Source organism: Embiotoca jacksoni, unplaced genomic scaffold (assembly GCF_022577435.1).
Source record: "Embiotoca jacksoni isolate LCO1_2020_lvr unplaced genomic scaffold, fEmbJac1.0.p SCAF_4, whole genome shotgun sequence".
Taxonomy (NCBI): domain Eukaryota; kingdom Metazoa; phylum Chordata; class Actinopteri; family Embiotocidae; genus Embiotoca; species Embiotoca jacksoni.
In genome coordinates, this window is record NW_027185392.1 from 646,519 (window position 1) to 673,699 (window position 27,181).

The 27,181-nt window shown below is 43.7% G+C and overlaps 4 protein-coding genes across 9 annotated transcripts; 3 read left to right on the top strand and 1 right to left on the bottom strand.

Moving 5' to 3' along the window:
* The first annotated feature begins 907 nt into the window (after positions 1–907).
* Positions 908–10,540, top strand: scrn2 (secernin 2). 3 transcript variants are annotated; one of them, XM_069167156.1, is made up of 9 exons: positions 908–984; positions 1,845–2,007; positions 3,367–3,548; positions 3,983–4,182; positions 4,305–4,520; positions 4,612–4,777; positions 6,328–6,508; positions 8,414–8,570; positions 10,115–10,540. In XM_069167156.1, the coding sequence occupies exons 2-8, from the start codon at positions 1,846–1,848 to the stop codon at positions 8,564–8,566; spliced, it is 1,260 nt and encodes a 419-aa protein (XP_069023257.1). In that variant the 5' UTR covers positions 908–984; position 1,845; the 3' UTR covers positions 8,567–8,570; positions 10,115–10,540. The 3 variants fall into 3 exon arrangements, with proteins under 3 accessions (XP_069023257.1, XP_069023256.1, XP_069023255.1); XM_069167155.1 differs by lacking the exon at positions 908–984 and adding an exon at positions 1,056–1,138; XM_069167154.1 differs by lacking the exon at positions 908–984 and adding an exon at positions 1,246–1,324.
* A 1,101-nt stretch (positions 10,541–11,641) lies between these two features.
* On the top strand, positions 11,642–15,991 carry LOC138208924 (serine/threonine-protein kinase PRP4 homolog). 2 transcript variants are annotated; one of them, XM_069167158.1, is made up of 4 exons: positions 11,642–11,699; positions 12,912–13,533; positions 13,621–13,728; positions 14,356–15,991. In XM_069167158.1, the coding sequence occupies exons 2-4, from the start codon at positions 12,925–12,927 to the stop codon at positions 15,568–15,570; spliced, it is 1,932 nt and encodes a 643-aa protein (XP_069023259.1). In that variant the 5' UTR covers positions 11,642–11,699; positions 12,912–12,924; the 3' UTR covers positions 15,571–15,991. The 2 variants fall into 2 exon arrangements, with proteins under 2 accessions (XP_069023259.1, XP_069023258.1); XM_069167157.1 differs by lacking the exon at positions 11,642–11,699 and adding an exon at positions 11,711–11,851.
* A 1,162-nt stretch (positions 15,992–17,153) lies between these two features.
* Positions 17,154–25,784, top strand: LOC138208869 (zinc finger protein 318-like). 3 transcript variants are annotated; one of them, XR_011179127.1, is made up of 7 exons: positions 17,154–17,374; positions 17,663–18,131; positions 18,211–18,339; positions 18,651–20,168; positions 20,618–20,870; positions 21,864–22,966; positions 24,256–25,784. XR_011179127.1 is itself a non-coding variant. In XM_069167069.1 (6 exons), exons 2-5 carry the CDS (start codon positions 17,673–17,675, stop codon positions 20,867–20,869), a joined length of 2,358 nt encoding a protein of 785 aa, XP_069023170.1. In that variant the 5' UTR covers positions 17,154–17,311; positions 17,663–17,672; the 3' UTR covers position 20,870; positions 21,864–22,202. The 3 variants fall into 3 exon arrangements, 2 of the variants coding, with proteins under 2 accessions (XP_069023170.1, XP_069023171.1); XM_069167069.1 differs by lacking the exon at positions 24,256–25,784 and having other exon boundaries at positions 17,154–17,311; positions 21,864–22,202; XM_069167070.1 differs by lacking the exons at positions 21,864–22,966; positions 24,256–25,784 and having other exon boundaries at positions 18,651–20,221; positions 20,618–20,683.
* Positions 22,694–26,631, bottom strand: LOC138208871 (group XIIB secretory phospholipase A2-like protein). The gene is made up of 4 exons (XM_069167071.1): positions 25,992–26,631; positions 24,284–24,372; positions 23,223–23,388; positions 22,694–22,922 (listed from the first exon to the last, which is right to left on the bottom strand). The coding sequence occupies exons 1-4, from the start codon at positions 26,275–26,277 to the stop codon at positions 22,804–22,806; spliced, it is 660 nt and encodes a 219-aa protein (XP_069023172.1). The 5' UTR covers positions 26,278–26,631; the 3' UTR covers positions 22,694–22,803.
* Positions 26,632–27,181: the final 550 nt, after the last annotated feature.

The window sequence follows — 27,181 nt, forward strand, 5'->3', positions numbered from 1 at the left end:
AATTTCATGCGAGGCGGGAGCAACCCGGTATCACAGCTAAACGTGAAATAGACACGCTTTGGCCTGCCTAGGCGTAACATTTACATGTTTAGCAGAACGTCACTCAGCAGTTTCCAGCAAGCTCTTACAGCATTCACACTGCTTTTCTTTTCTGCATTTTTTTTTTAAAGTAAACAAGTCAACATATACATAAGAATTAAACGGCACTCCACCCATTTTACATTTGTCAGTTTTATTCATGTTTGCATCCATCCGAAAAGGATGCAACTGCTGCAAACCTAGAGCAGCAAAAGTTCACTCAGCAGTTTCCAGCAAGCTCTTGCAGCATTCACACTGCATTTTTCTTCATGGAAATGCGCAGAGGTTCAAACAACACAAGACAACACATTAATAAAATAACATCAAGTTAAAATATAGAATTAAGCAAACCGTATTTTTAAAGGCTCAGTAATGGATTAGTTCCTACATTACCCATAGTGCACCTGACGACATCAGGAGGGTTTATTTATTTTGGAAAGTTTCTTCCAAAGTTAACAGTTTTACAGGCTGAGAGCTGGTAAAATGAGTGCAGTGCTCCTTTAACTCTGAAAATGTTGACTTGTTTACTTTGCAGAGTAAGAGGTTTGTCCAGCTCATCCTTTAAGTCACACAGACATGAACTCATGAGGGAAGCTGATAACCATTTGGCATTTTAATTATACAGTTACACACTCTCTATATATATATATCCAATAAATTAAAAAAAGCAAGAAGAGGGAAATTTACTTTATTGATGTCTTATTAGTGGGAACTTTTGAGTGTTAAAAAAACAGGATTTACGAGCACGAATTTAGTTGTAATTATCGTGTCGGCTGCGGGTTGAACAGACGGAGGGAGGGAGGGAGGGAGGGGGGGGCAGACTCATGATGAAGAGCTGCTGCATCATCATCAGCAAGGCCTGCCGTGCAGCTTTGCACAGGTGTGGACTTGGGACTCCGTGAGACGGTGAGCTGTGCTTGTGGCCAGACGAGACGAGACCTTTAAGTACAGACCTTTGGATTTCTCGGTCACGTGACTCGGGAGCTCCAACCTGCCTTCTCTCTCCCAGCCGGGCCTGTCCGCTCTCAACCATTGAGAAAAAAAAAAAAAAAAAAAAAAGGTAAACAATTTTTCTGCAGCAGCATCCGCCGCCTAGCTCGAGTTTACTGACCATTATCCCCCTTAAATTCGACCTCGCGCTCGGCTCTCCCCTCCTCCCGAGAAAAGGCGAAATGACACGAAGCGAAAGGCGCGTCGCTCGCTCCGGAGAGAGTCGCGAAGTGTCCGCGTTTGGGGCCTTATCTCCGTAAGAAACACTGATCCCACGCCGAGCTCCGCCGCCGGTGCTGCAGCTGCTGATCACTCTTTCTTTTTTTTTTTTTCTTTTTTTTTTTTTTGAGGGGTGGGTGGGCGACATTATTTCCGGAATGAAAAGCGATTCACGGTCGCAAAAAAAAAAAAGAAAAACTGGCGCGAGGAAAGCGGTAACAGAGCAACGTGGCGGTCGGATTTGTGCAGATTACAGTCAATAAAGTGCTCTGCACAAGACTGGCGCCTAATCCCTGTGTGAAAGGGATGGGCAGTGCACCGGCTGAATCTGACTTTTTGCACACTAAAAAAAAAAAAAAAAAAAGGCACGGTGGGGAGTGGAAGGAGCTCTTCCTCTTCACTCCACACATGCACATTATGCCCTGGAGGGAGGTTGGATGTCAAACGCATTGTCAGACTCTTGCGTGATTAGTTTGACATCAGCTTGTTTACATCTGATCAGTTTGAATTCTTTCCCCTCACTTCAAAACTGGTGTATTTTGTTGTTGTTGTTGCAGGATGGCAGAAGCTCCCATGTCATGCGACTGTTTTGTGTCCTTGCCCCCCGGCTCGCTTGATGACCACGTGGTTTTTGGGAAGAACTCGGACCGTCCGCGGGATGAGGTGCAGGAGGTGGCCCACTATCCTGCAGCATCCCACCCTCAGGGCTCCGCGCTGGAGGTACAAAAAAAAAAAAAAATCAGTCCCACAGTCCCACCAAATTCAAGTATCAAAAATCACCTTTCAAAATCTAATCTATCTGAGGCTGGAGTTTGAGGTTGATCATTTACACACAGACGTCATGTACTTACATTCCTACCGGTTAATGGGTAAGGAATTAGTGATGGAATTCTCTATCCAGCAAAATGGATCTGTCTAGCTTGCACTGCAACCAAAAATCAAGTGTTTAAGTAAAAATAGATCAAATTATTTGCATTACACACATATGCGCTTACGGTTTTGTTAGTTTTGGTCATATAATTCAGATTTTTGCTCATGAAACTAGACTTTTTGGTTGCAAATCAAGCCAGGAATGTGCTCTCAAAGCTGTTATTGTTTTTGCTTGGATAAATTCATAGTTCTGATATAAAAAAAAAATTTTCCCATCAGAATTGTATATTGCATACTGCAGAGTGGCCTTAATGTGAAATGCACATTAACGACTGCCGCTCCCCTTTTATTTCAGTTTTCTTTGTCTTTCTCGTACATTTAGCATCCTATAGTGGTCGTATTTGCAAATTACACCAACGTCTAGATGTGTTAATTATTAGCTTTCTTGCAGGGAGTTGCACGAGTTGGTCTACAACACTCTCGCATCTGTTTGTTAAACATGAACCTTCAGGCAGGAGACAGTTGGCTTAGTTTAAACTGGGGGGGGGGGGGGGAGAAATTTAAAGTCACGTTAAATGTTTCTTTAAATTATGGAGGTTATGTGCCTTCTTGTTGTCTGTTTTCTCATCGAACTCTCAAGAAAGTAAAACTGTCCTTTAACAGAGGAGTTAATACACCTTCTGTGCAGTTCGAGTAAAAATGTTTTAGCTCTGCTTTATATCTGAATCTAAATACCAGAATTTCACACTGATATCAGGAGTTTACAAAATCCTAAATATCAGCTAATATTGATTTTTGATAAGTATTGTTCTCAGTTGTTTGTTTTTTTCCACTTCAGCCTTTTTATTTAAGATAAGATTTTATTAATCCCAGCGCGGGGAAATTGAGTTGTCACAGCAGCTTTAAGGATAAAGGTTTGCTGCAGCGGGCTGGCGCTTCTTTTTCACGCTTTGCCGTGATACCGGGTTGCTACGCTTGAAAAAAGAAACTTCATTTCTTTGGTAAAAAAAACCCCAATACAACAGCGTCTTTGTTTCAAGTTGCCTCAGACATCCTCGTTGGCAGGTTCGATTTCTGGTCACTTTTGAGCCCCAACACGTCGCGCTTAATTTTTTGCAGGCCGACACAGAACTCTGAAATCTTTGTTAAAAATGCAATGAGCCCGCAGTTTAAACCAAAACCTCTCCCTCCTGCGTCTTTTATCTGCAGTGCACGTACATCCAGATCCCTCAGGTGGAGCAGACGCACGCCGTCGTCCTCAGCAAACCCGCCTGGATGTGGGGGGCCGAGATGGGAGCCAACGACCAGGGAGTGTGCATCGGGAACGAGGCGGTGTGGACCCGGGAGGCCGTGGCCCCCGGAGAGGCCCTGCTGGGCATGGACCTGGTCCGGTGAGCTGCAGAAAGCCTTTTCATTTGTTCTCTCAGAAACATGTTTGGATCAAAATAAGCTTATCAAACAAAGGAGAATTAATCTGACTGCTGGCTGCATCCTCATTAAATAGAATATGGATGAGATGCATTCAGCGGAGGCTCTGACTTAATCCTCTCGGGCTTTGATCAGAAGGGAGCGCAGATCGTCTCGAGCATGTTATGACAGGTGGAGTAAGTGCTGTTGACGAGCAGCCCGTATCTGTTCATCGCTGTGTATAAAAATACTCAACCGGCATGGAGAGCTGCCAAGTGATCTTCGAACTGATTCCTGCGAAACACATGCCAGCGCAGCGTATGAGCATGTTCAGAAAACAAAAAAACCCTGTCAAACTGATTAAACGATAGCTACAAGTAAATTCATTCATCACCCGGCGTGCGTTTTGATCACCCAGACTCGGGCTGGAGCGCGGCGACAGCGCCTGGGCAGCGCTGATGGCGATCACCGTCCTCCTGGAGCAGCACGGCCAGGGGGGGCAGTGCAGGGAGGAGCCCGAGCCCTTCAGCTACCACAACACCTTCCTGCTGGTGGACCGCAACGAGGCCTGGGTGCTGGAGACCGCCGGGCGGCTGTGGGTGGCGCAGAAAGTCTCGGGTACGTGTGAAGATGTGTAAAAGTTTTGGCACTAAAAGGTTTATGGGCGTGTATGAACCAAGACTGTCGTAACTTCAACCGACATCGTGAGGCTGTCCTGACACGCTAACTGCTCCTTTCAGAGGGCGTGAAGAACATCTCCAACCAGCTGACCATCGGCGCCGAGATCTCGGCGGAGCACCCCGAGCTGCGCAGCGTCGCCCAGGCTCAGGGCTGGTGGGACGGAGAGGGAGAGTTCAACTTCTCTCAGGTGTTCAGCCCCGAGAACCCGCCGGCCAGGATGGAGCTGGCCAAGCAGCGCTACAAGGGAGGCACGCAGCTCCTCCAACAGCACGACGGTACATTTCCCACTCTGCCGTCGGGGATTTTCCTCTTTTGGCATTCTGCCTGTCGCCCACTCTGTGTGTCTGTCCTCGGCGTGTTTTTTAGGCTCCGTGACGGCGGAGGTGATGATGTCCATCCTGAGGGATAAGCCCAGCGGCATCTGCATGGACTCTGGAGGTTTCTGCACCACAGGCAGCATGGTGTCCATCCTGCCCAGAGACGCCAGCCTGCCGTGCATCCACTTCTTCACTGCCACCCCGGACCCCTCCAGGTTTGTCACCAACTAAACTAAGACTCCATCTAGTTTCTGAACACCAGGTAATGCCACATTAACCAGTTTATACTCCAACGTATTCGTATATGGGTCGAGATATCTGACTTTAAGGGCCCAGAAGTTTCTAATTCCGGTAGATTTTTCCAATTAAATGAAAGGTTAAACTGTTACAAACTTTCATTTAGTGTTTCCAATAGTAAGTGAGCAATGAATACATGTTTACTCTAGTTTTATCAGGAAAATTGTGCTAAAAATCAATGATAAGTTCAACACAACTATTTGATCCAATTGAATGAATAGTCTCACCACCTTTTAAAAAAAAAATTATTTTGCCGATGCTTGATGTAACCCTGTACATATTGACATAACTCTCTTCTGGGAAACTTTTAGGAAATTATCAGAAATTTATTTTGTGTTTTAGGTGCATTTCATTTCTTTCATTCAATCTTAGTAGTAGGGGTTGAAATATTGTTTAACTAGAGGAACACTGGATAAGGTTGCAAAAACTTCTCATATTAGTTGTGTTCCAGGTGTGTCGTAGCTTCTTTTTAGGTAAAAAAAAAAAAAAAAACTGCAATGAAAGTGATGTTTTCATTGCTGCCTGTTCACACCTGGCATTAACGACCACTTGTGATTGGTTTCCTGATCTATATGCAAATGACCACGTACCCCACGTAACTAAACAAGTAAATAAACACGTGAAATCGTTCAGAAACACAAGGAGAGCCGTCAAAGCAACAGCTATTTAACCGAAGGAGACTTCCTTGCTTTTTTTTAGCCTCATTTTATTGCTTCGTCTGTTCAAAATTTATGACATATTTCAAGTTAGTAAATGTCTGAACGCTCGAGTTTGTAATTCACAACCTGAACCGTCAGACTCAACCCAATCATGTAGGTTCAGACTTAGATTATTGAATTGTCAGGCTGTGCGCTGCGGTGGATAAATGAACTGTGCGCAGGGGCGGGGCTATTCCCTGGCTATATATACAAACTAAGTTGATTTAAAAAAAAAAAAAAAAAGAACTAAACCCAGAGGAGTCTTTGGTGAAACCAGCGTCAGGTAGACGGCCTGTGTTTTTCTTACACCTCCGAATGTGATCTAAACAGATTGGATCTCGGTCTTGGCTGCGTTCACACTTGAACTTTGAGCTGACCACTGGTGGTTGAATCCCCGAGGCCGGAAGTTAATGCCAGGTGGGAACACATCAGAAACAAAGTCGTTAGCATTAGCAGAAATAGCTTTATTGAATAAACAATGCAAGTCACAAAAGGGGCTTATAGTAACTGATTTATTGGGGGTAGAAAATATGGAAAACACACAAGTCAACCTAATATTAAAAGCAAAAGACTGCACTACAGAATAAATATGCCCAAAGCATAAAACATGCATATTTAACAAGGATGTTGAGACACCAGTTTTCTTTCCTTCCTCATCTTTGCTTTTCCTACTTTGCATCTCAACTTTGGGTGAGATGGGACTTTTCTGAGTATTGGTTTCTCTCTTTCCCGTCTCTCTCCATGTCAACCCACCCATCCCACCCCGGTAGGTCTATATTCAAGCCTTTTATCTTCTCGGACTGTTCCAACTCAGTGTCGAGGGTGGTCTCCCCACAGTTCGGCCCAGACGACCCCGTCAGGAAGCAGCCTCGCTTTCAGAGCCAGGTGGACCGCAGACATGACCTGTACAAGGCCCACCAGGTGGCGCTGAACACCATGGAGACCAACCCGGTGGGCACTGACGCATGACCTAGGTCAATGATAGTCTCGCACAGATCCAGGCAGAGCGACAAGTTCATATTTATTCCATCTACATTCAGAGTCGATCTGGTTGTTGATGATAAATTACAGGCCGACACTCCCAGCGCGGAGCAAAAAAACACAACAGCAACCTCAACGTTAGTGCAGACAAGACGCAATGACATCACGGTAGACTAAACATAAACACACTACAAGTGCACATTTAAACACCAAAGAGCAGGGTTTCAATCTGTACAACCAAAGTGCTTCAAGATCATTTTTCATTTAGGCATTTAAAGTCCTGTCTGAGATTACTTGCATGATTACGAGGTCAACTGGAAGTCACAGGAAGGCCGGTGTCCTATGTGCACTGAAACCTGGTGTTTGTATGTAGAGATAAACAAGAACTCGGTTGTTGTAACTTAATAGCCGCTTCAGAGAGCATTCAGACACTTTATTTCATTGCTAGTTTAATTTTAAAGGAATACAATTGACCTTTCTTTGTTAATCTAAACTCAGTAACCCATAGTTACATAGACCCAAAGCAATAATATGATAAAAATTGTTTGAAAAATGAAATCTCCGTTTTACAAAAGTAGTCAGACACTAATTCTTTACTTTACAGAAGCCCATCTGGCAGCTCTTAGAGTTTCCATTCTTCTTGGAAAAAGCCTAAACCTGGATTTTGCTACTTTATAAACTGTATATAAAAGTAGGCGTAACTTCCAGCTCTGAAAAATGAGGCTGATGCGGAAGTGCCTTAAGCTGCAATACCACCGAGGGCCACTAGAGGGTGTCTCCAAAAAGCCATACACTCCCATTCAACTTCTCATAAAATTGTCTGTCAAAACTTTCTCCACCAGTTATCTCGGTGTTGTTAGCTAAAGTCGTTCCTTCTTATTCGTTTTCTGGCGGTCCATCTGAAAATAATCCTGTCATTAATTAGAAAATAAGCTTAAAAATGTTTTTGGGGGCGTGTCTGTTTGATTGACAGGCTTGTGGTGCGGTCAGGTTACGGCTATCGGTGGGCGGGACGTAGTATCGTCTCGTTTCCAATCAGATCAGTCAGATCCACCGCTTGCTCCTCCCCCAGCTCGTCCAAATATGGTTACTTCCTGTTCCGAACTAGCAAGATGGCGACAGATACATTCTGAATTGGAGGCTTAATTGAGTGAGCACTGGTGTATTACATTAATAACAATTTCAGCTTTTCATTTGTAAATTAAAGAAAGTTATTTTTCTCATTAAAAAGTTAAGCAGTCTCGCCGGCTACTTTTCAATTATTTACCTTCAACCACATTACAGTTTAATTTGGCTGTTTGGTTGATGCATTTTGTTTCATATATTTAATGCTAATACAAAGCAGTTAAGCACTTAAACTTAACAGAAAGAGTATGATCTCAGTACATTCTGTTACTATTGGCTGTTGTTTTGTGCAGCCAGATTCTGTACGAGCGTCCTGCTCATTTGCCTGTAGAGGAAATGTAGGTGTGTGTGACAGCAGGTGTGTAACTGCTGTTATTAAGACTGCGACTCCCACCACAGATGTCTGGCTGAATCAGACTGTTTTTAAACGGGCCAACAGTAGCTCCTTTCTCACCGAGTGAAGCTTTTCGTAAAAAAAGACTGAAACAAAACAAGAAAAAATCTTTCAAAACAATAATTTGGGATGTCTGTGTTGGTTTAAATGTCGATATATTTGCTAAAGGCGTAAAAGACTTGTGTCGAAGAGTGACAAAATAAAAACATAATTCCCTTGTCTTCCAAGCTGTGTGCAAAACCCAGTAGCACTTTTCACGCACGGGGATTGTTCATATCTTTTTTTCATGTCATACGTCTGACCGAGGTGTTCCCTGTTATTCTGACGTCTCTCCCTGTGTTTGCTCTCCGGCTCAGGATGCAGGTCTCGCCGTGTACGACATCCTGAGGGATCTGGAGGCGCAGTGTCTGAGCGAGATCTCGGCCATGCTCAGCGGAGAGATACCCGGAGACGAACTCGGGGACTTGTTTTTCGACTGCGTGGACACAGAGATCAAGTTCTACCAGTGAGGAGGTGGGAAATTGTTGATGAATGACTCTTTAATTTAAACATGCGGTTTGGATGCCAAGAAAGTTGAACACGAATGCTTGGCTGTGATAAAGAATCTCTCCTAGTTGCACAGCTGGTTATTGTGGTGTGAAAAGAACCAAAAGACTAAGTCAGACATACAGATCTTTGCACAACTTAACCTGTTTCATCTCACTTGTCTCAATTTTGACTGTGCTTTTTATTTTTGGCTTTGTTCAACAACATTTTACTTTTAAATGTTAATTGAAGTGTATCAACGTCGTGCAACAAGCTGGAAAGCTCGGACTCAGACTTGTACAAAACTAAATACGTAAAAACACTTTAATTAACCAGAACTGTCATATCTAAGGCCCGAGCATTAAATGTTGCAAAGGCCCTGTTGTTTTTCTAGGAAGTATTTTTTCTTCTTTTTCATCTCCCGAATAAGTTGCATTTTCGAAGGATTAAAGCTGCTCGAAAACTCACGAAACTTGGTGCACACGTCATAATTGGTAAAAATTGACAGGCAATATTGATTTCAAGCATGGGTGTGACAAAATGGCTCGACAGCGCCCCCTAAAGTGCAGACTGCTTTCAGGGGTGGTGCGTAGCCACCTAAACTCAACAGGTAGTCAAGCCATATTGAATTTAGTGTCCATTTTTGCCAATTTTACATGTTGTATTTTAACAAACAGAATTAACCAGACCAACACAGGAAGTTGTTGTTGTTGAAGATTAAAGTATGCTCCAAATCTCACGTGTCAGAGGTGGCAAAAATATAAATCTTTTATAGGCCTGCAGTGCTGCAAAATGGCTAAATAGCGCTCCCTGGAAACTTTCAACAAAGTGGCCCTCATACAGCACCCTGCTCGTCTTCCCAATGGTCACTGGGGCTTAGTTTTGAGAATTGTATTCCTGCAAATATAATTTGCTCGTAAGAGGTGTAAATTAGTTTGTGACCCGATTATAAAACCTAATAAAACCTAATTTCATTAACTTAACCAACATAAAATCAAAAAAGTTTGTGTGTTAGGGAAGTCTGAGAAAAGTGTAAAACACCTGTACTCAATTCTTTATATAAATAAAAATGTTTATTTGAATAAAAAAATGTGGTGATTAAGTGGGTTAAGAAAAGAGAGTCTGATTTAATCCTATTCTTGAAGAGTCTGAAAAAGGAACCTACTCTCCTCGTACAAATTATTACTGAATGTTATAACACGGACGCATCTGACCAGGATCCTGTAGCCTGACCTGGTTACAGCCCGACAGCAGGCAGCTGTGAAGTGCACATGAAGTTGATTTTAGCAGTCTTCTGGTGTATTTTTGGCACCAGCCAGTGATTCTTTGACGGCATCCCTGCAGAGGCGAAGCACGTAAAACACACATCTACAGTTAGAAAGTCAGATTAAAAGGTCACAGCGAATGTAGGAACTTGAAACTTCTCGCATTCAGAAATATCCCTGCGTGAAAGTCACACTTGTGCGCTTGCTGCTGTGAGGATAAATAAGCTGCTAAAACACCAGCTGCGTTTTCTCTGTCCTCTGTCACAGCGCCCTCAGGTGGACACCCCCGGCGCTCGCAGCGTGGCAGGAGAAGGCCCCCCCCCGGGACATGTTGAAAAACTCCAGCGTCCTTCGTCTGATTGGCCTCCACCGCCTCACAACACGAGTCTCTGACCTCTGACCCCCCCCCACCCCCGTCATTCCATCATCAACACAGACCTAAATGTCTAAACCGGCACACGTGATTGGAGCATTTGTATCATCTGTATCACCCAGGGAGCAATGGCTGCACCTCATTAGTGAGTTTAAAGACGTAGACTACGCAGGCGCCCACGTAGAGCTGTGCGACGCTGCATAAAATACAGTGAGTATGGCATTCGTTTTAACGTTTTGTTTTTTTCTTGTTCGCAAATGAATGGGTTGTCATTTGTTGGCTGCCTGTAGGGAAGGATCTAATAAAGAAGGTGCATAGTCTGCCCCGAGTGTGTGGTGAGCTTCTTCGGTCACACGTACACTAAAGACGAAGCTGCAGGGACGATCGGACACAGTTCACGATCAGCCTGTCGAATAAAAAAGAAAAAAACGAATGAGTGTTTAGATTTTTTTGGATTTTTCATTCATTTTAGAGACACCTGCAGGTCCGGATTTTACCATTAGTGTCAATTCTACTTGAAGATTAAAGCCTCTGAAACTCATTGGACCTCGTTAGATGTTCACAGGTAAATTAAAACTATTATTCAACTCACGATGACTGATTTTTTTTTTTTTTTTGGGCCACTTGGGAGCAGCAGAAACAAGATCCGAACATGACATCGAGTTGAAATGATGAACGTGTTGTTTATTTTACACATGCAGCATATTCAGATAATGAAGATAATGCTAATGCTCCAAGCATATGACTGTTTGTGAGCAACAACAGAAATGTTCAAAAAAAAAATTAATTAATTCATGTTTTCCAGTCATGTTTGTTTGTAAATATCCTCTGACAGCACAAGTTATCCCAAAAATACTTTTGTATTCTTAATTTTCAAAAAATAGTTTGGTAAAAATTGAAAACCATTTGTCTCCTTCCTGGAGTTTATTATCATCATCTATCTCTCTTGCTTTGATATAAATTAAAGGAAGGTTTAAGTTCTCAATTACTGTTTTAATATTCAATGCAAAGTAAAATAAGACATTCGCAATATATTTAGAACGATGTTGTGATGCTTTCATTGAATAGCTGAAAACCATATTATTTTAATGTGTATCGTGAGTTAATCTGAACACTACTAGAAGCCTGCCGTGAGAAAATCTGACATTTATTTCTGATTTTGTAAGATTTACTTGCAGATTAAACCCAGTTGGATAAAACACGAGGTTGTTCACCCTCCAGCCAAGAGGTGGCGGTAGTACACACCAACCCGAGTGGTGGGCGTTGGGTGGGGGGGTGAAAGACCTAACATATCCCGGTGGCTTCGGGCACAAATTGCTTTCAAATGTTGGCAAACTGCTATAAAACATGTTTTATTTTCTTCATATCTTTTGGCACTTTTATGAATTGCAAAACATAGTTTAAAACATTTACCCGTGGTTTAATTTAACTCCCCTCCCCCCCCCTCTTTAGAGAAAGTGGAGTCGTCCAACGGAAAAGGTAATTTAACGTTCAGTCGGCTGAGAGTCGCTAAATCGGTTAAAACGTTTGCGATCCTGATAAAAACCGATTAAACTGAACGCGAGGCCGAGATGATTTATACAAACACGTCGCTGTTAGCTGGACAAACTCGCTTGCCGGTGATAATAACTGTAAGTTTGATAAAAAAAAAAAAATAAATAAAAATAAATATTCCTGGCTAAAGCAATGCTAAGCTAAAAATGCTAATGATGCTAATGCTAATATGTACAAACTTCTCCGTCGGAGCTCAGCACGAATTTCAAATGTAAACATTTAAACAAACAAAATTAAATTAAACAAAATGTAAACAGCAGGTAGTTTTATTTATTTATTTATTTTTTTACTGAACAATTAGTGGAAGAACAGCGTCTCTTGTCAGCCTGGTTAGTTCTTGCCAAAACACAGTTTGGTCTCCTGTTAGTAATAAATGTTTTTCCATCATTTTTATTTTTATTTTTTGTGTTTTTCAATGTAGTTTAGTTTCAGAATGAAAATAAATCAGTTGTTTACTTTATTGTGTTTTAGCCAACAGCTGAGATCACCTGCTGTACATTTTTTTATTGGGATTTTTATTCTTTAATCGAGACGAAATGAGTGTGTTAATTTTCTAATTTTTTATTTTAGGCTTCATGTCAGACTAAAATCTGTTTAAAGCCTCTGAACCTCTGTGGGCTCGTTTTTTTTTTTTTATACTGAACCAGTGTAAAAAAAAGTGGTGTAAAATAGCACAATCATTACTAGAAGTAAAAGAACTCAATCATATCTTTTTTTTTGTGCCGTATAAAACAATTATAATGTCATAAATCATTAAAAAAAAAAGACATAAGTGGAATTTCTTTGGTAATTTACTTTAGAAACATCAAAACACAAGTGCTGTCAGTATTAGGGGGGGGGGGGGGGGCTCCAGATGTTGTAAATGTTAAAGCAGGTGTGAATGGATCAGATGGTGGGCCAGGTAGGTGTGTTGCCCAACAAAGAGCCTCCAAGTTCAGCACAGACGGTCTCTTAGGAATATTTATATTTATATATATATATATTTTTGAGCCATGCTCCATTTATTTTATTTCCGTGTACTATTTATCTGTTCTGTTTACTACCCCCCCCCCCCCCCCCCCTTGACGTTATCTGTCCCCGTCTTCCCACCTGCAGTTCAGTTGAAGATGCACTGAATCCCTGTCACCTTTTTTTCAGGTGAGAATCTAGAATGTACTCGAACAGGTCCGAGTACGGCCACAGGCGGCAGCACGGCGACCGAAGTTCCCGGCAGTGGGATGAATACGAGGACAGACGGAAACCGCACCGGGACGCGCCGCGGGATCCCTATCACAAATACGCCGGGGAGGGACGCGGTAGCGCGGAGAGAACGAGCAGAAGCAGAGAGTACAGCGGCTCGCCGTACGGTAAAGATTCGTCGGACAGGGACCGGAGCAGAATGAGCCCGGCGAGGAGACGCGCGTCCCCGCCCGTCCGGGACGACTCTGAAAATAAATGGCGAAGGCTTGCGGAGGATGATGAAAAGGATTACAGATACAGGTGTGAGGAAAACACCTACCGCCAGTCAGCTGACAGCTTTTCACACGCGCATCGAAACAAGGAGTTTAAAGACACTCCGCCGCGAGAGGAGAATTTCCAATACAGGAAAACGCCTCAAGACTCGAGACACGGGCATCGGAACGAGGAGTTCACGTACATGCAACGGCACGACGAGTCGACTTACGGGCGGTCGTCCGGCTGCTACAAAGATCGAGACGGCCGTGAAAGGAGCGGGGAGCGTTCACAAGAGAGGACACGATCGCAGGATCGCTCCACGAAGGTTAGTCCCCCTTTTTTTTTTTTTAAATGGGTGTCGGGGGTGTTTTTGTCTTTTGCATTCTAATAATAACATGAATTTACCTCACAGAATTACATCAAACCCAGAGAGAAGACCGACAGCCCTCCCGCATCGATGTACCCTGAAGATTATCATCAAAGCAGGACACGGTTTACGCTGAGTGGATCCAACGGACAGGTGCGTCGACCGCGTATCCGCCGCGATTTCACATGTTTAAGAAGGTGCGGTTTCAGCCAGCAGAGCTCCAAACACGCACTTAGAAACACCCTGAAGTAAAAAAAAAAAAAAAAAAAAAATCCATCCTTTGATTTGCTTCTGCTTTGGTCTAAGTGTCAGTGCAGCAGAGGTGAAGCTCCACCCACAGTGAGACACACAGAGATCAGAGGACAGAAACACATCAGAGACTCTCACACTGAGCTGGAAAACAAACGGCTGCTCAGAAATTAGGTTAATAACATGAATACAATGATTTTGGCTGGACTGCAACAGCGGGGGGAGCTATAAAGAGGGTCTGTCAGAGTGAGCGAGAGATCAAAGTTACACAGCATGTCGGCTGGATGACGCAACTTCTTTAAATTAAAAGCATGCCGAAAAAAACATGCATATGTTGCTGTAATACAAAATGTTTGTGTTGAGTATTTAGTTGTTATTTTCAGCTGGTTTGAGTGGAGCTCAGCTATGTTAATAAATGTTATAAACATGAATAGCTCTCGGAGGTAAAAAAAAAAAAAAAAGGTTGGAGACACCTTTCCTAAAACCTCACTTCCTCTGTAAACACAGTGTCCTCTGTGTGTTTCCCATCAGTCCTTCGAGAGTGATGCCACCACCCAGAGCGCTTCTGTTCCCGAGGAGAAGTCGGCAAAGGGCTTCCAGCGGTTCCTCGACGTGCTCAACAAGGGCGTGAATGTCAACGTCCTCACCAAGGTGCTGAGTCAGACCTGTTCAGAAGTCGACGATCGACCGCCTTCTCCGAGGTCCTTCACCAAACCCGCGGCTCGTCCGTGTTCTCCCGGTTCTGCCGAGAGGGGAACGGGAAGCCACCAAAATAAGTGTTACTGGAGTGAGAGCGAGGGATCCCTCAGACGGGTTTCTCCCGAGCCTCGTCAGCGGTCCCTCAGTCCGCAGAGGCGCCCTCCTCCGCCCGAGGAAAAGTGTCCGCAGGACGGCGGTGACGGGCGGAGCTGTCGGTCCAAGTCTCCCCCGGTGGCGGAGAAGGCGACGCTGACGCCCGAAGATGAGCGCAAGCGCCGGCAGATGCAGGACGTTTTGCAGGCCATCGGCATGGATTTGGGATTCGAAGAGCTCGGACAAATGTCACACCGGATCCGGGAGCGGCTGTACGGGAAGAAGGAAAGCAAAGCGAGCCAGGAGGGCGGCGCGAGACCAGCGCCCTCCCCCCGGCGTCGAAGTCGATCCTCGTCGAGCCGATCGACCGTCAGCCCTCTAGCGGGGGACCGTTACTCCAAGAACGACTCCTACGGCGCGACGGAGGCCCACCGAGCGCAGCCGTGTCAGTCCGACGAATACGGCGGGACGACGAGCAGCGGCGCTTCACAAGACGCCGAGAAGAGTGAAACTAACTCTCAGGAAAGCACCGCCGCATTACAAACATTTTCCACCAACCCCGCGTACGCCGGCACCGAACCGCCCGCTGCTCCCGTGATGCCGACGTACTCTCCGGTCAGCTGTTCGCTGCCGTACGCTGCTCTGTCTCCCGCTTTACCTCCCGCCCTCCGTCCGGTTTTTCCTCCCGCTTTTCCTCCCGCTCTGCCTCCCGTCGTGCCCCCTTTCGGACCCGGGCTCTTCGTGCCTCACCTGCCTCCCTTCCTCCCTCACCCCCGTGCCCAACCTCTGAACGTGTTTCCAACGACGCCCTTCCTCCCGCCGCACCTCAGCAACCCACCGCTTTTCAATCTACCAAATATAAATACTTTTAAACCCGTGTATAGCACACAGAAATCCAAACCAGCGATCAGGCGCCGCTGTCTGCAGGTGATAGAAACCAAACAGCCCGGATGAGGCTCAAAATGAGACTTCCATGAACTGACCGACGTGTCGCAGGGCCTTCGGGGGAATCTCCCATTTTTATCCGCAAATCTCACATATTTGAACATCAACCGGACCAGTGACGTGAACAATACTTTAATGACAAACCTGCAGATGTTCACGCTGGAGAAAAACACTTAAATAGTGTCCAGGAGATGTTTTTTTTATTTTTTTTTTATTTGATTTGAGCACTCTGCCTACCTGATTTTGTCATTTATAAATTGATACGTTATGATTTTTTTGCTGTTGAAATTTGTCCTCAGCGCCGTTTTTGACCAGTTCACAAAACATGCTCTACACCCACTGTAAGCTTCTGTTGTCAAGGTTTATTTTCTGTGCAGAAAACTGTTGTATGAATACTGAACGGCATAATATTAAACCATAATTCAAAGTCAATGATGAAGAAGAGTTGTGTGACTGCATCGGTTTATTACAACATCAGAATAGGACTTTAAATAGGATTTTAAAGTGTCTCATGTCACGTAAGTATTTCTATTTCTATACTTAGCAGGTAAATCACACTCTATATATATATGTATATATATATATATATATATATATATACATATATATATACATATTCTCTGCATATTTATATATGCCAAAGTCTGTAGGTTCAATAAACTTCACATCAGGAATAATAATTTCAAAAAATGTCAGATGCTCATAAGAAGCACTTCAGTCTGTCTGACTAAAACTATCTGGTTAGGGAAAGGAAAAGATTTGTTTAAAAAAAGTCCACTTGCACTTGAGGTAATAACGCAGGAGGAAGAGGACACGTAGGACTCGTCACCGATGCCAACAGTGTGTTTTTAAGGTCGCTGATTATAACATTGTCGTCCACTGTGTCAAAGGCTTAGATGAGGTCAAGGAACATTGAATAAGGAGTGACGGCCTGCATTAACGAGCTTAAGCTTAAAATAAACATTTTGCAGCGTTAGCTGCGACACGGAGACACCGACCCCAACATCAAAGATTGTTATGATTTGGAGACTTTAGATTTCTGTCATTTTCACCCCTGTCACCTTGGCTAGAGACGTTTTAGAGCTATGGAAACGGTTAAAAAAAACAACAACATTTCCATGTGTAATGTTTTAAAAATGATGATTGTTGTCCATAAAATGAACTGATTAGGTGAGGGCTAGATAAAGGGAGGAAAGATTCACAGAGGGCTTCTTTGGGGTGGAGGGTAAACGGTGAAATAGTAGACGCAGAGCAGTTTTCTGTGGCTGAAATATCTTGACCAGCTGTCTGAAACCAAACGGGAATGCAGTGTGGGAGGCGGATGTCCATCTGAAGCATCAACCACGAGGTGTTCAAAGTGCTACAGATAGTTGAAATGTTTGCTGTTTTTAATGTGCATAATCTGATTTTCCATTTGAGGGAAGTAAAACACGAGAACAAGCCTGGAAACGATCGGAAACCTTCACAGGAGCTGATTATTATCTCTTTTTTGTATTTTTGTATTTTTTTTTTTTTTTATCCCTGCAGTGTTCGTACTCCGTCCAGCAGGGGGCGCTGCTAACCACGTCCATTTCTTACAGCGCTACCGGGGAGCTCCGGTCAGCCTCGGTCCCTTCTGCTCTCCCACTTCAAGCTGTTTATTTATTTTCTTCTTTTAACTTTACAGTCTTCCTGACCTCCTTCTGCAATGTTTTTTTTTTTTTTATTTTTTTTTATAAGAATATGGGAATTTAATCCTTCTTCCGTCAGAGTAAGACTCGTTTGAAAAGCATATATTTATCGCGATGTAGCAGAAGAAGTCGGTTTTGACCAGGTAAACCGTCTGTTAGCTGCCCCTGCTAAGCTAAATATATACACGATATGATTATATGCATTATCATGCTGTCATATTTCACAAAATAATTCATATTATACCAAGTTACAATAGCACAGTTAGTTTTGTTTTTGTCTATAACAGTCAACATGTAAGCTTCACTGTTGGGAGAGATTGGTGTCATCTGGTTGGTGCTTGTTATTATTGTTTATATTATTTCATACAAGTCTGTGGTTATTAACCCACGTTGGTTCCTCCTCCCCCTCCCCACATTGCTTCTGCCTTCAGAGACTTCACGATGAACCCACTCGACTGGACAGCTTCCATTCAAAGACTGCAGACACTCCTGGACCCCAACCACCAGAGCTGCGTCCACAGCAGCGCCTCCGGGAGCACCGGTGACCGGGACGCTTTCCTCGAATACCCCGGGCCGCACAGCAGCATAGTGGCCCGGAAGGAAGAAAGTCCTCCCTCCGTTTACAGTAAGGACTCGGGGTTGGAGGACCCGGACGGAGAGCTGCTGGAGGAGGATGAGGCAGACCCGGAGCTGACGAGAAAGAAGCAGGAGCTCAGAGACATAGAGGACCGAATTATACACAAGAAAGCTGCCATCGCCTTGAAAACAGTCGGACTGTTCGAGACGTCGCCGCCGGGCGTTTCCTGCACCGAGCCGTCGGGTACGTGCGGAGGTGAAGCTCTGAGAGGCCGGGTGATGGAGATCCTGCAGCAGCGGCATCCTCCAAGCTTTTTCTCAAAGGTGAGGAGTTGTAGTCTTGACTTTCAGAGTGTGCTTCCCGTCCACATAAAAACACTCTTATTTCCCTTCTCGTGCTCAGGTCCGGTCACCTGAGGAGAGAAGGAGCTCATCCAGCCCGAGTAAAGACGCTTCTCCGCGCCAACAACATCCGCTGGAGCTCCGAGTGAAGGCGCTCATGAGGCGGAGATGTAGCGGCGCCAGTGAGCAGGTTGGTTATAAAGCTTTTTATTAAACACCATCACGGTGTCAAGAAAAATCACATCTGGGCTACGATACAGTGGCTTTTTTGTTTCGTGCGAATCAAGCATCAGGTCGTTATTAAAATACACACCACAATCCTGATTATAGATTAAAGTAGAATTTAATTTGAAAGACTTCCAGAACGTCTTGTTATTTTTCTCTCAGCCTCTCTGAACTCGTTCCCACAAACCTGTAAGAGACGGGAATGAAAACAGGTCGCGGTACTTTGCTTTTTAAGATGAATGTTTAAACGGTTGTTGTGTATCTGACTTCTCTCAGGTCCCTGTTGTCGCACCGCCGCCGCCGCCGCCCAGTTTACCGGCAGAGGTGGAGAACAGCGTGGACAAAGGTTTCCAGCGCTTCCTCAGCGTGCTCAACAAAGGAGTGGACATCAACGTGCTCAGCAGGATCGTCAACGATGACGCGGATGATCTTCCTCTCGGCGAGGAGCTCGTGAACAGTCCACCGGCCGGCGTGGAGAAGAAGTCCGAGGCGCCTCTCGGGGGCAAGAGGCGGTGGTCGGACAGTGGCCCCTCGCTGCCGGACTGCAGCCGGAACAACGGCGTGGAGACGAGGACGGACTCGCCCGCTCGTCCCCTCGCTGAGAGGCCGCCTCTACCTGAAGCCGAGGAGGAGGAGGAGAAGAAGAAGAAGAAGAAGAAGGAGGAGGGCAGAAAAGGGCGCAGCTTGGGCTCGTGTAGTCGATCGAAGTCCCCCCCGGCGGTGAAGAGGAAGAAAGAGGAAGAGGAAAACCCAAAGAGGGATGAGCAGCACCAACAGCTGCAGAACATTCTCAAAACTCTGGGGCTGAGTCTGGAAGTGGAGGAGATGAGCAAAATGGCAGATCGGACTCAGGAGAGGCTGTACGGGAAGAAGAGCGAGGGCCGACAGGGGACTGACAGCCGAGGGGAGCAGGAGAGCCAGCGGAGGGATGACGGGAAGTCGCCCTCTTCCTCCTCCTCCTCCTCCTCCTCCTCTTCCTCCTCCTTCTCCTCCTCCTCCTCCTCCTCCCCCTGGAGGTCGACCTCTAGGAGCTTCAGTCGGAGCCCCTCACACAAACAAAAGCGAAAGTCCGAACGCAGCCGCTCCGGAGAAAGAAGCAGAGATGGACTGACGCATCAGGACAGCGGAGACGCACAGAGGCACGAAGACGAAATCCACTCTGCAGAAATTCCTTCTTATCAACACCTGTATCCACAGAACCAAACGTTTCCTCATCCTCATCCTCATCCTCACCCCGCCGCCGCCTCCCCATTTCCAGATTACAGTTCGTCCCAGTACTCGGATTACGCCGCCTACAGCAGCGCCGCGAGCTCTCACTGGTCGTACGCTCAGGACGCCGTTCCTCCTTCTCCACAGAGCAGCTGGCTTCTCTACCCGCACCACGGCGCCGCTGTGGCACCCGACAGGACTTACCCTCGCCGAGGTCCCCGAGACGACGCCGTCTCGTATTTTAATCCCGACCTGGCCGAGAGCGAAGGTCAGAGCGGGTCCTCGGCGGGCCGCTGCCTGACGGTCATCAACACCGAGCAGACGAACAGGCGGCGCTGCCTGACGGTGCTCACGTCGGGCCGCTGCCGGAGAGGAGGGGACGCCCTCAATAAACAGAAGAGGAGACTAAAGTGGGTGGCGTTGCAGAAACAAAAAAAGGCAGCAAGAAAGAGTGGACTGCCGGCGCCGGCGGTCGGCGCACCGCGGGGGGGTGAAACCAAGCAGGTAGAAGAGCAGATAGAAGAGGAGGAAGAGGAGAAGGAGCCGCCAACCGAGGAGGAAATTATGGCCAAACTGAGGAGGAAGGTCGGTCCAGTGTTGGTTTGGTCGACTCCCTGATCCAAATCATTTGAGATGAGGTTCTGTCCCGTTTGTTACGTTCCACTTATCGTTCGCTTTACGGATGGAGCGCAAATTTCTAATTTAGTCAACAAATAATAATAGAGTCTGTGTCGAAAACTTTATAAATTACTCTCAAAGGTTACTCTGAGGTAGAAGTGTTTTTAGCTGTTAGCACGGTTCTGAACCTGAAACACTTTATTGATATTTAAGAGAAAGAAATCTTTTGTGTGCACAAGTCAGCTCACTAAAAATGATATATTTTTGTTTTGTACATGCAAAATATTACACAGAATAATTCATATTTAGACCATGGCAACAATAAAAAGTTGTCAATCCTGTTAAACTAAACCTTAAATTTTGGTATTACTTTACAAAGTTATTTTGTCCTCCTGAACCACTTTTATTTTTTCTAGATTGATGCATTTAACCAGCAGATGAGGGAGCAGGAGGCGAAGAAGGAGAAGGTGAAGAAGGAGGAGGAAGAGGAGAGGGAGAGGAAAGAGAGGGAGGAGTGCTCGAAGGAGGAGAAGAAGAAGAAGAAGAAGAGGAGGAGGATGCCGGAGATGGAAACCTGGAGGAAGACAAAGAAACCCGGCGAGCTCCCGTACTCTAAATACTGCAAAGACGTGCAGCTAGAAGACTCCTCGACCTTTCATTTGGGTTAAAGTAAGAGAATAAAAAAAAAAAAAAAAAAAAAATCCCGTTTATTTCAACCCGGTGTGTTTCCCATTAATGTGGTTGCCGTTTCTCTGTGGGTCAGGCAAACTTTACAGTCTTCAGTCGGGAGACCAGGAGTTGCGTATTGAGGCACTAATATAATTATGCGTGTCTGGTGATTAGGTCAGCTGGCAAGTATCCAGAGATAAAGGTAGTAAAATGGTTGCTTCAGGTGCCTAATTTCTGTGTTTCCTTTTAGTCAGACCGTAGACTGTATATAAAAGTGTTCGTAGCTTCCGGATCTGAAAAATGAGGCTGATACGGAAGCGCCTTTAGCTGCAATACCACCAAGTGCCACTAGAGGTCGGCTCCAAAAAGAGCCTCCGGCTCCATAGACTCCCATTCAACGAGTAAAGATTTAATTCTAAGTCAATACATTTTGTGCACGAGTTATCTCGGTGTTGTTAGCTAAAGTCGCAACTTGTTATTAGTTTTTCTGGAGGTCCATCTGAAAATAATCCCGTCATTAATTAGAAAATACATTTCAAAATGACACGTTTTTGGGGGCGTGTCTGTTTGATTGACAGGCCTGTGGTGCAGTCAGGTTGCAGCTGCTGGGAGCTCGAGCTTTCCCCCCCCCCCACAATAGGTGCAGTTTTGTTAAACTCCTCATTTTACCAAATATCTACCACAGTGGCGGGAAGTACAAAGTTCAGATGACCCAAAAGAGCCACAAAAGACATATTAATGGGAAATATAACGGGCTAAAATAAACTAGAAACTGTAAAAAAAAAGACAGAATACTGATGTTTCTTTATCGAAGAATTGAAGACATGATGTCCCTGTGTGGGACTATTTCTGGTTTGAATCAAATTGATAGTTAGCTAATTATCCTTTGGTATAATTTACCAGTACCCCTATGTAATAACATTCATTTAACATTAATGACATACATGTAATTTTTATGCGGCTTTAAGTAACTGTCATTTGTTCTTTTTGCAGAGATCGGTGGACCGTTGTCTCTGAACCTGTTGTGATCCCCGGCGGACCGCGGACCTCATGTTTCAACATTCACTACTTACACATGCAGTCTAGTGTGTTACTGATTCATTTTGAATTTGAGTTACATTTCCTTCATTTGCGCCGAATCTTCTTCGAACTCTCGCAAGTAAACGACAACTTCAAACAAATGAATATTTTTGTACAAATAACTGCTGGTGTGCATTAAGACATGAAGCTTTCACTCATTTTAGCTCTACATTTCTACGAGTGTCACCAGTTTGTCGTTCTGTTTCTATCCTGCCTTTTTTCTTATGTATAAATTTGATGACGCAAAATGTATTTTGAAAATGAATTCTTAATGATTTATTTTTTAAAACATGAACGTTTAAACCACCCCTCCCCCCCCATCCACCCCGGTAGGTATGTTTGTTTATCCCACACTGCCAGAACATTTCCATTAATACAGAGGGCATGAGTTAGTCATAATTGCGTTTTATCACCATTTTTAATGCACTCTGGGAGCATTACATCATTTTTGGAACAGTTTCCAACGACAGGCAGTCTGTTTAGTGGACGTACCAATCTGACACGAAGTCATGAATTATGTCAGCATACCATGAAATGAAACGCATAACGTTTATATATACGGTAGTATGACAGGAAGTACGACTTTTTACGCACACACGCGTTATTTATTGAAGGTGTTATCCGATCCAAAACCAAAATCCTGTTCGTTACCACTTGTGTTGCTGAGACCAACACAACGAACAAGACGAGAACAGTTGGGAACAGTTTAAAACGACAACATCCAAGTTGTGTTGCGAATGATGATTTAAAAAAAAAAAAAAAAAAAAAAAACTTTCAAAATAAATTACTCAAGTATATTCACAACCTTTGAGACACTACAGCACTCCTGTTTGTTTTTTGTTTTTTTGTAAATCTAAAGTTCATCTTTCTCCTCTCCTAGACAGATGCAGGCTGCCCTCTGGCTGTTCATGTAGGGTCTGCAGCCCAGAGTCCACACGGTGTTGAACAAGGTGTCGGCGACAGTTTCACACGCTGACGAGGAGAAAAAGAAGAAGAAGAAGAAAACATGAATGGCAGTGAGTACAAAAAAAAAACATGTCGGACATAGACGCCGTGTGCTGTAAATGAAATTCTCAGACTGATCTGAGATGAACAGAATTTACCAATTTGATTGTTTTCATCAGCATCTCGATAATAATTTGATAAAATGATGCAATATTAGTTTGATCGCAGCTTTTTGAAATATTAAAGGTGAAGGTTGAGACAGATCGGTGAGGATGAAAGGGCTCGGCCTAAAAAAAAAATTAAAAAAAATAAAAGGGGGTCACTGACCTTCGACTTTGGACACGAAGCCGAGGCTCTTCTTGAGGTCGGAGCAGATGCTGTGGAGGCACCAGCGGAACTTGGAGTCGCAGCGGTACTTGTTGGAGCCGCAGGTGTCGTAGCACATGTCCACCTGATTGCAGCACTTGGTCATGGCGGGGATGCCCATGTCCATCTGACACGCAGCAAAAAGAAAATGGGGGTTTTAATAATAATAATAATAATAATAATAATAATAAGCTTTATTTGTATGGCATCTTTCATACAAGAAATGCAGCTTCACAGCAAAAGAATTACGTGCAGTGTTTCACGTAAAAACAGATATAAAGGAACATTTAAAAATATAGAAATAAATGAGGTGAAACAGATAAAATGCATAAAAATTAATACAAGTAGACTCGATTTTGGTTGCTCAAGGATTCAATTTATGACGTGAAGTAGCGGAAAAAGCAGTTGTGCGTCTCGTGCACTTTTCTAGAACTTTACTTCGCACAGTCTATAATATTACCGAGTAATAATACACTAGAGATTAAATCTCTTATGTTTTAATGTGTTTGTGTGCAAGTAGAAAAATGACTATCACCGCAATAAAATGTATAATATCAACTGATGCATTTCCAAAAACGAAGGCATTTTGTGTGAATGTGGAATATTTTAAAAGTAAGTTGTTTGTTTCCTACATGAGCAGCCGATGCACCGTTTTATATATATATATATATATATATATATATATATATATATATATATATGTATATATACGTGTTGCTGCCATCAAATTCAAAATAAGCATATATTTTTCATAAAGCAATACAAATTTTCAACATTTGGTATGTTGTCTTATTGTTTATTAAATATGGGTTCACGTGATTTGCAAATCATCACATTATGTTTTTATTTACATGAACAAAGAAATCAAATGTTGAAACTGAGAAGTGTTTTGGTTTTTCTGCTGCACGCGAATCATGTATTCACAGTCATTTAGGAAGGTAGATCCGCTTCTTGTTTTGTTTTATACCGGTATTGATTACATTTCTGTTTGAAGTTGCCCTGAATAGAGAGAGGACACCTACCCCTTCAGGAACAGGAAGACCAAAGAAGTAGGAGCTGCATCCGTTGGGTACAGGCATCTGGTAGCCCGGACGAGGGACGGGAGCTTTACCTGAGAGGGGAAGCGAGGTAATGAGGTGTCGGTCATCTTTCACAACAGGCCGAGTAGAGACGTGCCGGACTCTGTCTGATAACCCTGCGGGGCTTTTGAAATAGATCCACGTTTGCACGTAGAAAACCCCCCCCCCCCACTGTTTTCTTATTATCCGTTTAACACGATGCCGGACACGTCCCCCACCTCTCCTATCACACGGGTCACAAGTCCGCTTCCCATCCGGCTCCCAGGTGATAGCGGAGATGATAAGTGGGAGAGTTTACGACATCAGTAGATCGCTGTAGATCCTAATAATTATCTTTTAAGTATAAGAGTAGACTGCAAGTTAACTCACTGGATGAAGAGTCTGCATACGCTGCTCTGATCGACAGGACACACATTTCATCAATATTAATAGTGTGGCCGGAGATTTTTTTTTTGATAATCAAAGTAATATGCATTTATATTAGAAATTGAATGTAAAGTCCAAATTAAATGAGAATCTGATTTATTTTCTTCATCTTAATCACTGCGTGTCAATGACAAAATTTATAAAAGGAACAATTTCATTATCGTCTTTTTTCTTTCTTTTTTTTTTTTAACTGGCAAATAAAACAACGTTTTTAATAATCAAAACTCAATACAAATGATCTCGGAGGCAAAGTTTGTCTTTGTCTGTGCTGCGGATCTAATTATATCTGTGATTAAGACAAAGCAGCTGCGTGTGTGTGAACTTGAAGATGTGCGTGAGGCAGAACAGGGAGATATTTTTATAACTCTCGTTTACACCTCAACCATAAATCTATTAGTAACAGAACTTTTAACAAAACTCCCAGAGAATAAGACCTCCTTGGACTTTCACCCAGTTTGTTTTCGATTTAATCTTAAGATCTTACTGTCGACTTTTGACTCTTCAAGGACTTTTATCTGACACTAAACCAGCCGCTTGACGAACCCAGGTCATCAGAGTCGGTGACATCTTTTAAAATCTTTTCTTAAAACCGACTTTTATCGGAGAGCCTTTGCTGATTTCACTTGATTTTAGAGATCCACTTTTATTTCTTTTTATGACCGTTTTATTTTTGTTTACGTGGTTTATTTTAAACAGTCGTTCTGTTGCTGGATTTTAAAGCTCGTTTGATTTTCAAGGTTGTTTTTGTTTTTATGGCTTGTTTTTAATCCGAGGCACTTTGTAAGATAAATTTATAAAAGTGCTTATTGAACAACAGAAGCAGCAGATGTTCCTGTGTATGTATTTATCCATTGGTCTTACTTTTTCTAAAAAAAACAAACATATTTTTATCTATCTTATTAATTGTGTACGTATTTGTATTTTTGTTTTTATTGTGTGCACTTTTTTTCCTAACTGTTTCTGTGCTGCTGTGACGACAAAATTTCCCCACTGTGGGATTAATAAAGTTTTATCTATCTATCTATCTATCTATCTATCTATCTATCTATCTATCTATCTATCTATCTATCTATCTATCTATCTATCTATCTATCTAACACACTTATGTATTTCATTTAAGATTAATTCAGCAAATAAACAGGACAGTCTACTGGACAACACTGGCTGATACAAGATCAATACCAGCACCAGTTTAATCCTTAAAAACCCAGTTTAACCGACTCACCGTATCTGCAGCGGTACTGACACACTCCATCCCGTCCACCCATGAACTCCAGCACGGAGTCGAAGTATCCGCCGACCGCCTCGAAGCCGCCTCGGACGGAGTTCATTCCCCAGTCCTCGTCCTCATCCTCCGCCTGTGTGCCCTCCTCCGCCTGGCCCGGTGCTGCCGGTGGAGGTGGTGGAGGTGTTGCTGCTGCTGCCGGGTCCCCAGCCTCCTGACTGACAGCACCGTGGACGCACAGTCCCAGCAGGAGCAGGAGGGGAGCGATACGGGCCCAACGGGTCATCCTGGATCTCAGATCAGCTCGGCTTGAACAGAGTTAAGAGCACAGATTGACGGGAGATAACACGAATACACTCCGCGAGGCAATACCAAAACTTTGCGCGTGACCTGAACTTTGAGCCCGGCTCGGGGACGACCTCGCATGTGGAGGAACAAAGTCCGGCTTCTATCACAATCTTTTTCTAACATGTCAGAGCTTTTATCATTCTGGTGGCTTGATGAGACGCAGAGTTTGCTTTGTTCACCGGTCAGACAAGTTGATTCAGTTACATTTTAATCCCATTTATTTCAGAATTTGTATCTCTCAGCAGCAGCGTACTGTACAAAAATGATAACTCTGGATGTGCAAGTGTCAGAATAAGTAAATAAAAAAAAAATTAAATAAAGATGCATCTCGCATGTGGTACCTGCAGCTGAAACCTAAAATCAAACCCATAACAGCTCCTTTTTAGGAAATAACTACATAATATAAATGTGTAATAATATTGCGTAATGAATCTAAATCAGGACCCAGTTTGGATGATCTGAGGCTCCAGGACTTGCTCATGTCTCTGTGAACTGACGTATTGATCGACTTTGATCGTACAAGGTTGTTTACAGCCGTGTCAAATACAAAAATAAATACATTGCACAGAAATTGTTGACTTTTTCAACACATTTCAAACAAACAATTGATCCTCTTTGAATAAAATAAAAATAAAATTCATATACTCAAACCAAATGGAAACAAAATAAACATGTCATCATTCCCATTATTCAAATAAATACAAATGACACCAGACCACATGGGGGGCCGGGGGGGCTGTAGAGAAGGTCCGTTTGTGTGATCGTCTTAAAGTCAGTTTATTTCACTTATCAATTCTTAATAACTGTACTGGGGGAAGCTACCACTTTTATTTATGTCACTA

Bases quoted from the DNA above. Each gene is read 5' to 3' on its own strand.
- LOC138208869 (XM_069167069.1), top strand. From the start codon at position 17,673: ATGAACCCACTCGACTGGACAGCTTCCATTCAAAGACTGCAGACACTC. The intron at 18,132-18,210 runs GTGAGGAGTTGT...TCTCGTGCTCAG, and splicing joins CTCCAAGCTTTTTCTCAAAG to GTCCGGTCACCTGAGGAGAG. The intron at 18,340-18,650 runs GTTGGTTATAAA...GACTTCTCTCAG, and splicing joins GTAGCGGCGCCAGTGAGCAG to GTCCCTGTTGTCGCACCGCC.
- scrn2 (XM_069167154.1), top strand. From the start codon at position 1,251: ATGACACGAAGCGAAAGGCGCGTCGCTCGCTCCGGAGAGAGTCGCGAA. The intron at 3,549-3,982 runs GTGAGCTGCAGA...TTGATCACCCAG, and splicing joins CTGGGCATGGACCTGGTCCG to ACTCGGGCTGGAGCGCGGCG. The intron at 4,778-6,327 runs GTTTGTCACCAA...CCACCCCGGTAG, and splicing joins GCCACCCCGGACCCCTCCAG to GTCTATATTCAAGCCTTTTA.
- LOC138208871 (XM_069167071.1), bottom strand. From the start codon at position 26,277: ATGACCCGTTGGGCCCGTATCGCTCCCCTCCTGCTCCTGCTGGGACTG. The intron at 23,389-24,283 runs GTAGGTGTCCTC...GCTGCGTGTCAG, and splicing joins GTCTTCCTGTTCCTGAAGGG to ATGGACATGGGCATCCCCGC. The intron at 22,923-23,222 runs GTCAGTGACCCC...TCTCCTCGTCAG, and splicing joins CTTCGTGTCCAAAGTCGAAG to CGTGTGAAACTGTCGCCGAC.
- LOC138208924 (XM_069167158.1), top strand. From the start codon at position 12,925: ATGTACTCGAACAGGTCCGAGTACGGCCACAGGCGGCAGCACGGCGAC. The intron at 13,534-13,620 runs GTTAGTCCCCCT...TTTACCTCACAG, and splicing joins CGCAGGATCGCTCCACGAAG to AATTACATCAAACCCAGAGA. The intron at 13,729-14,355 runs GTGCGTCGACCG...GTTTCCCATCAG, and splicing joins TGAGTGGATCCAACGGACAG to TCCTTCGAGAGTGATGCCAC.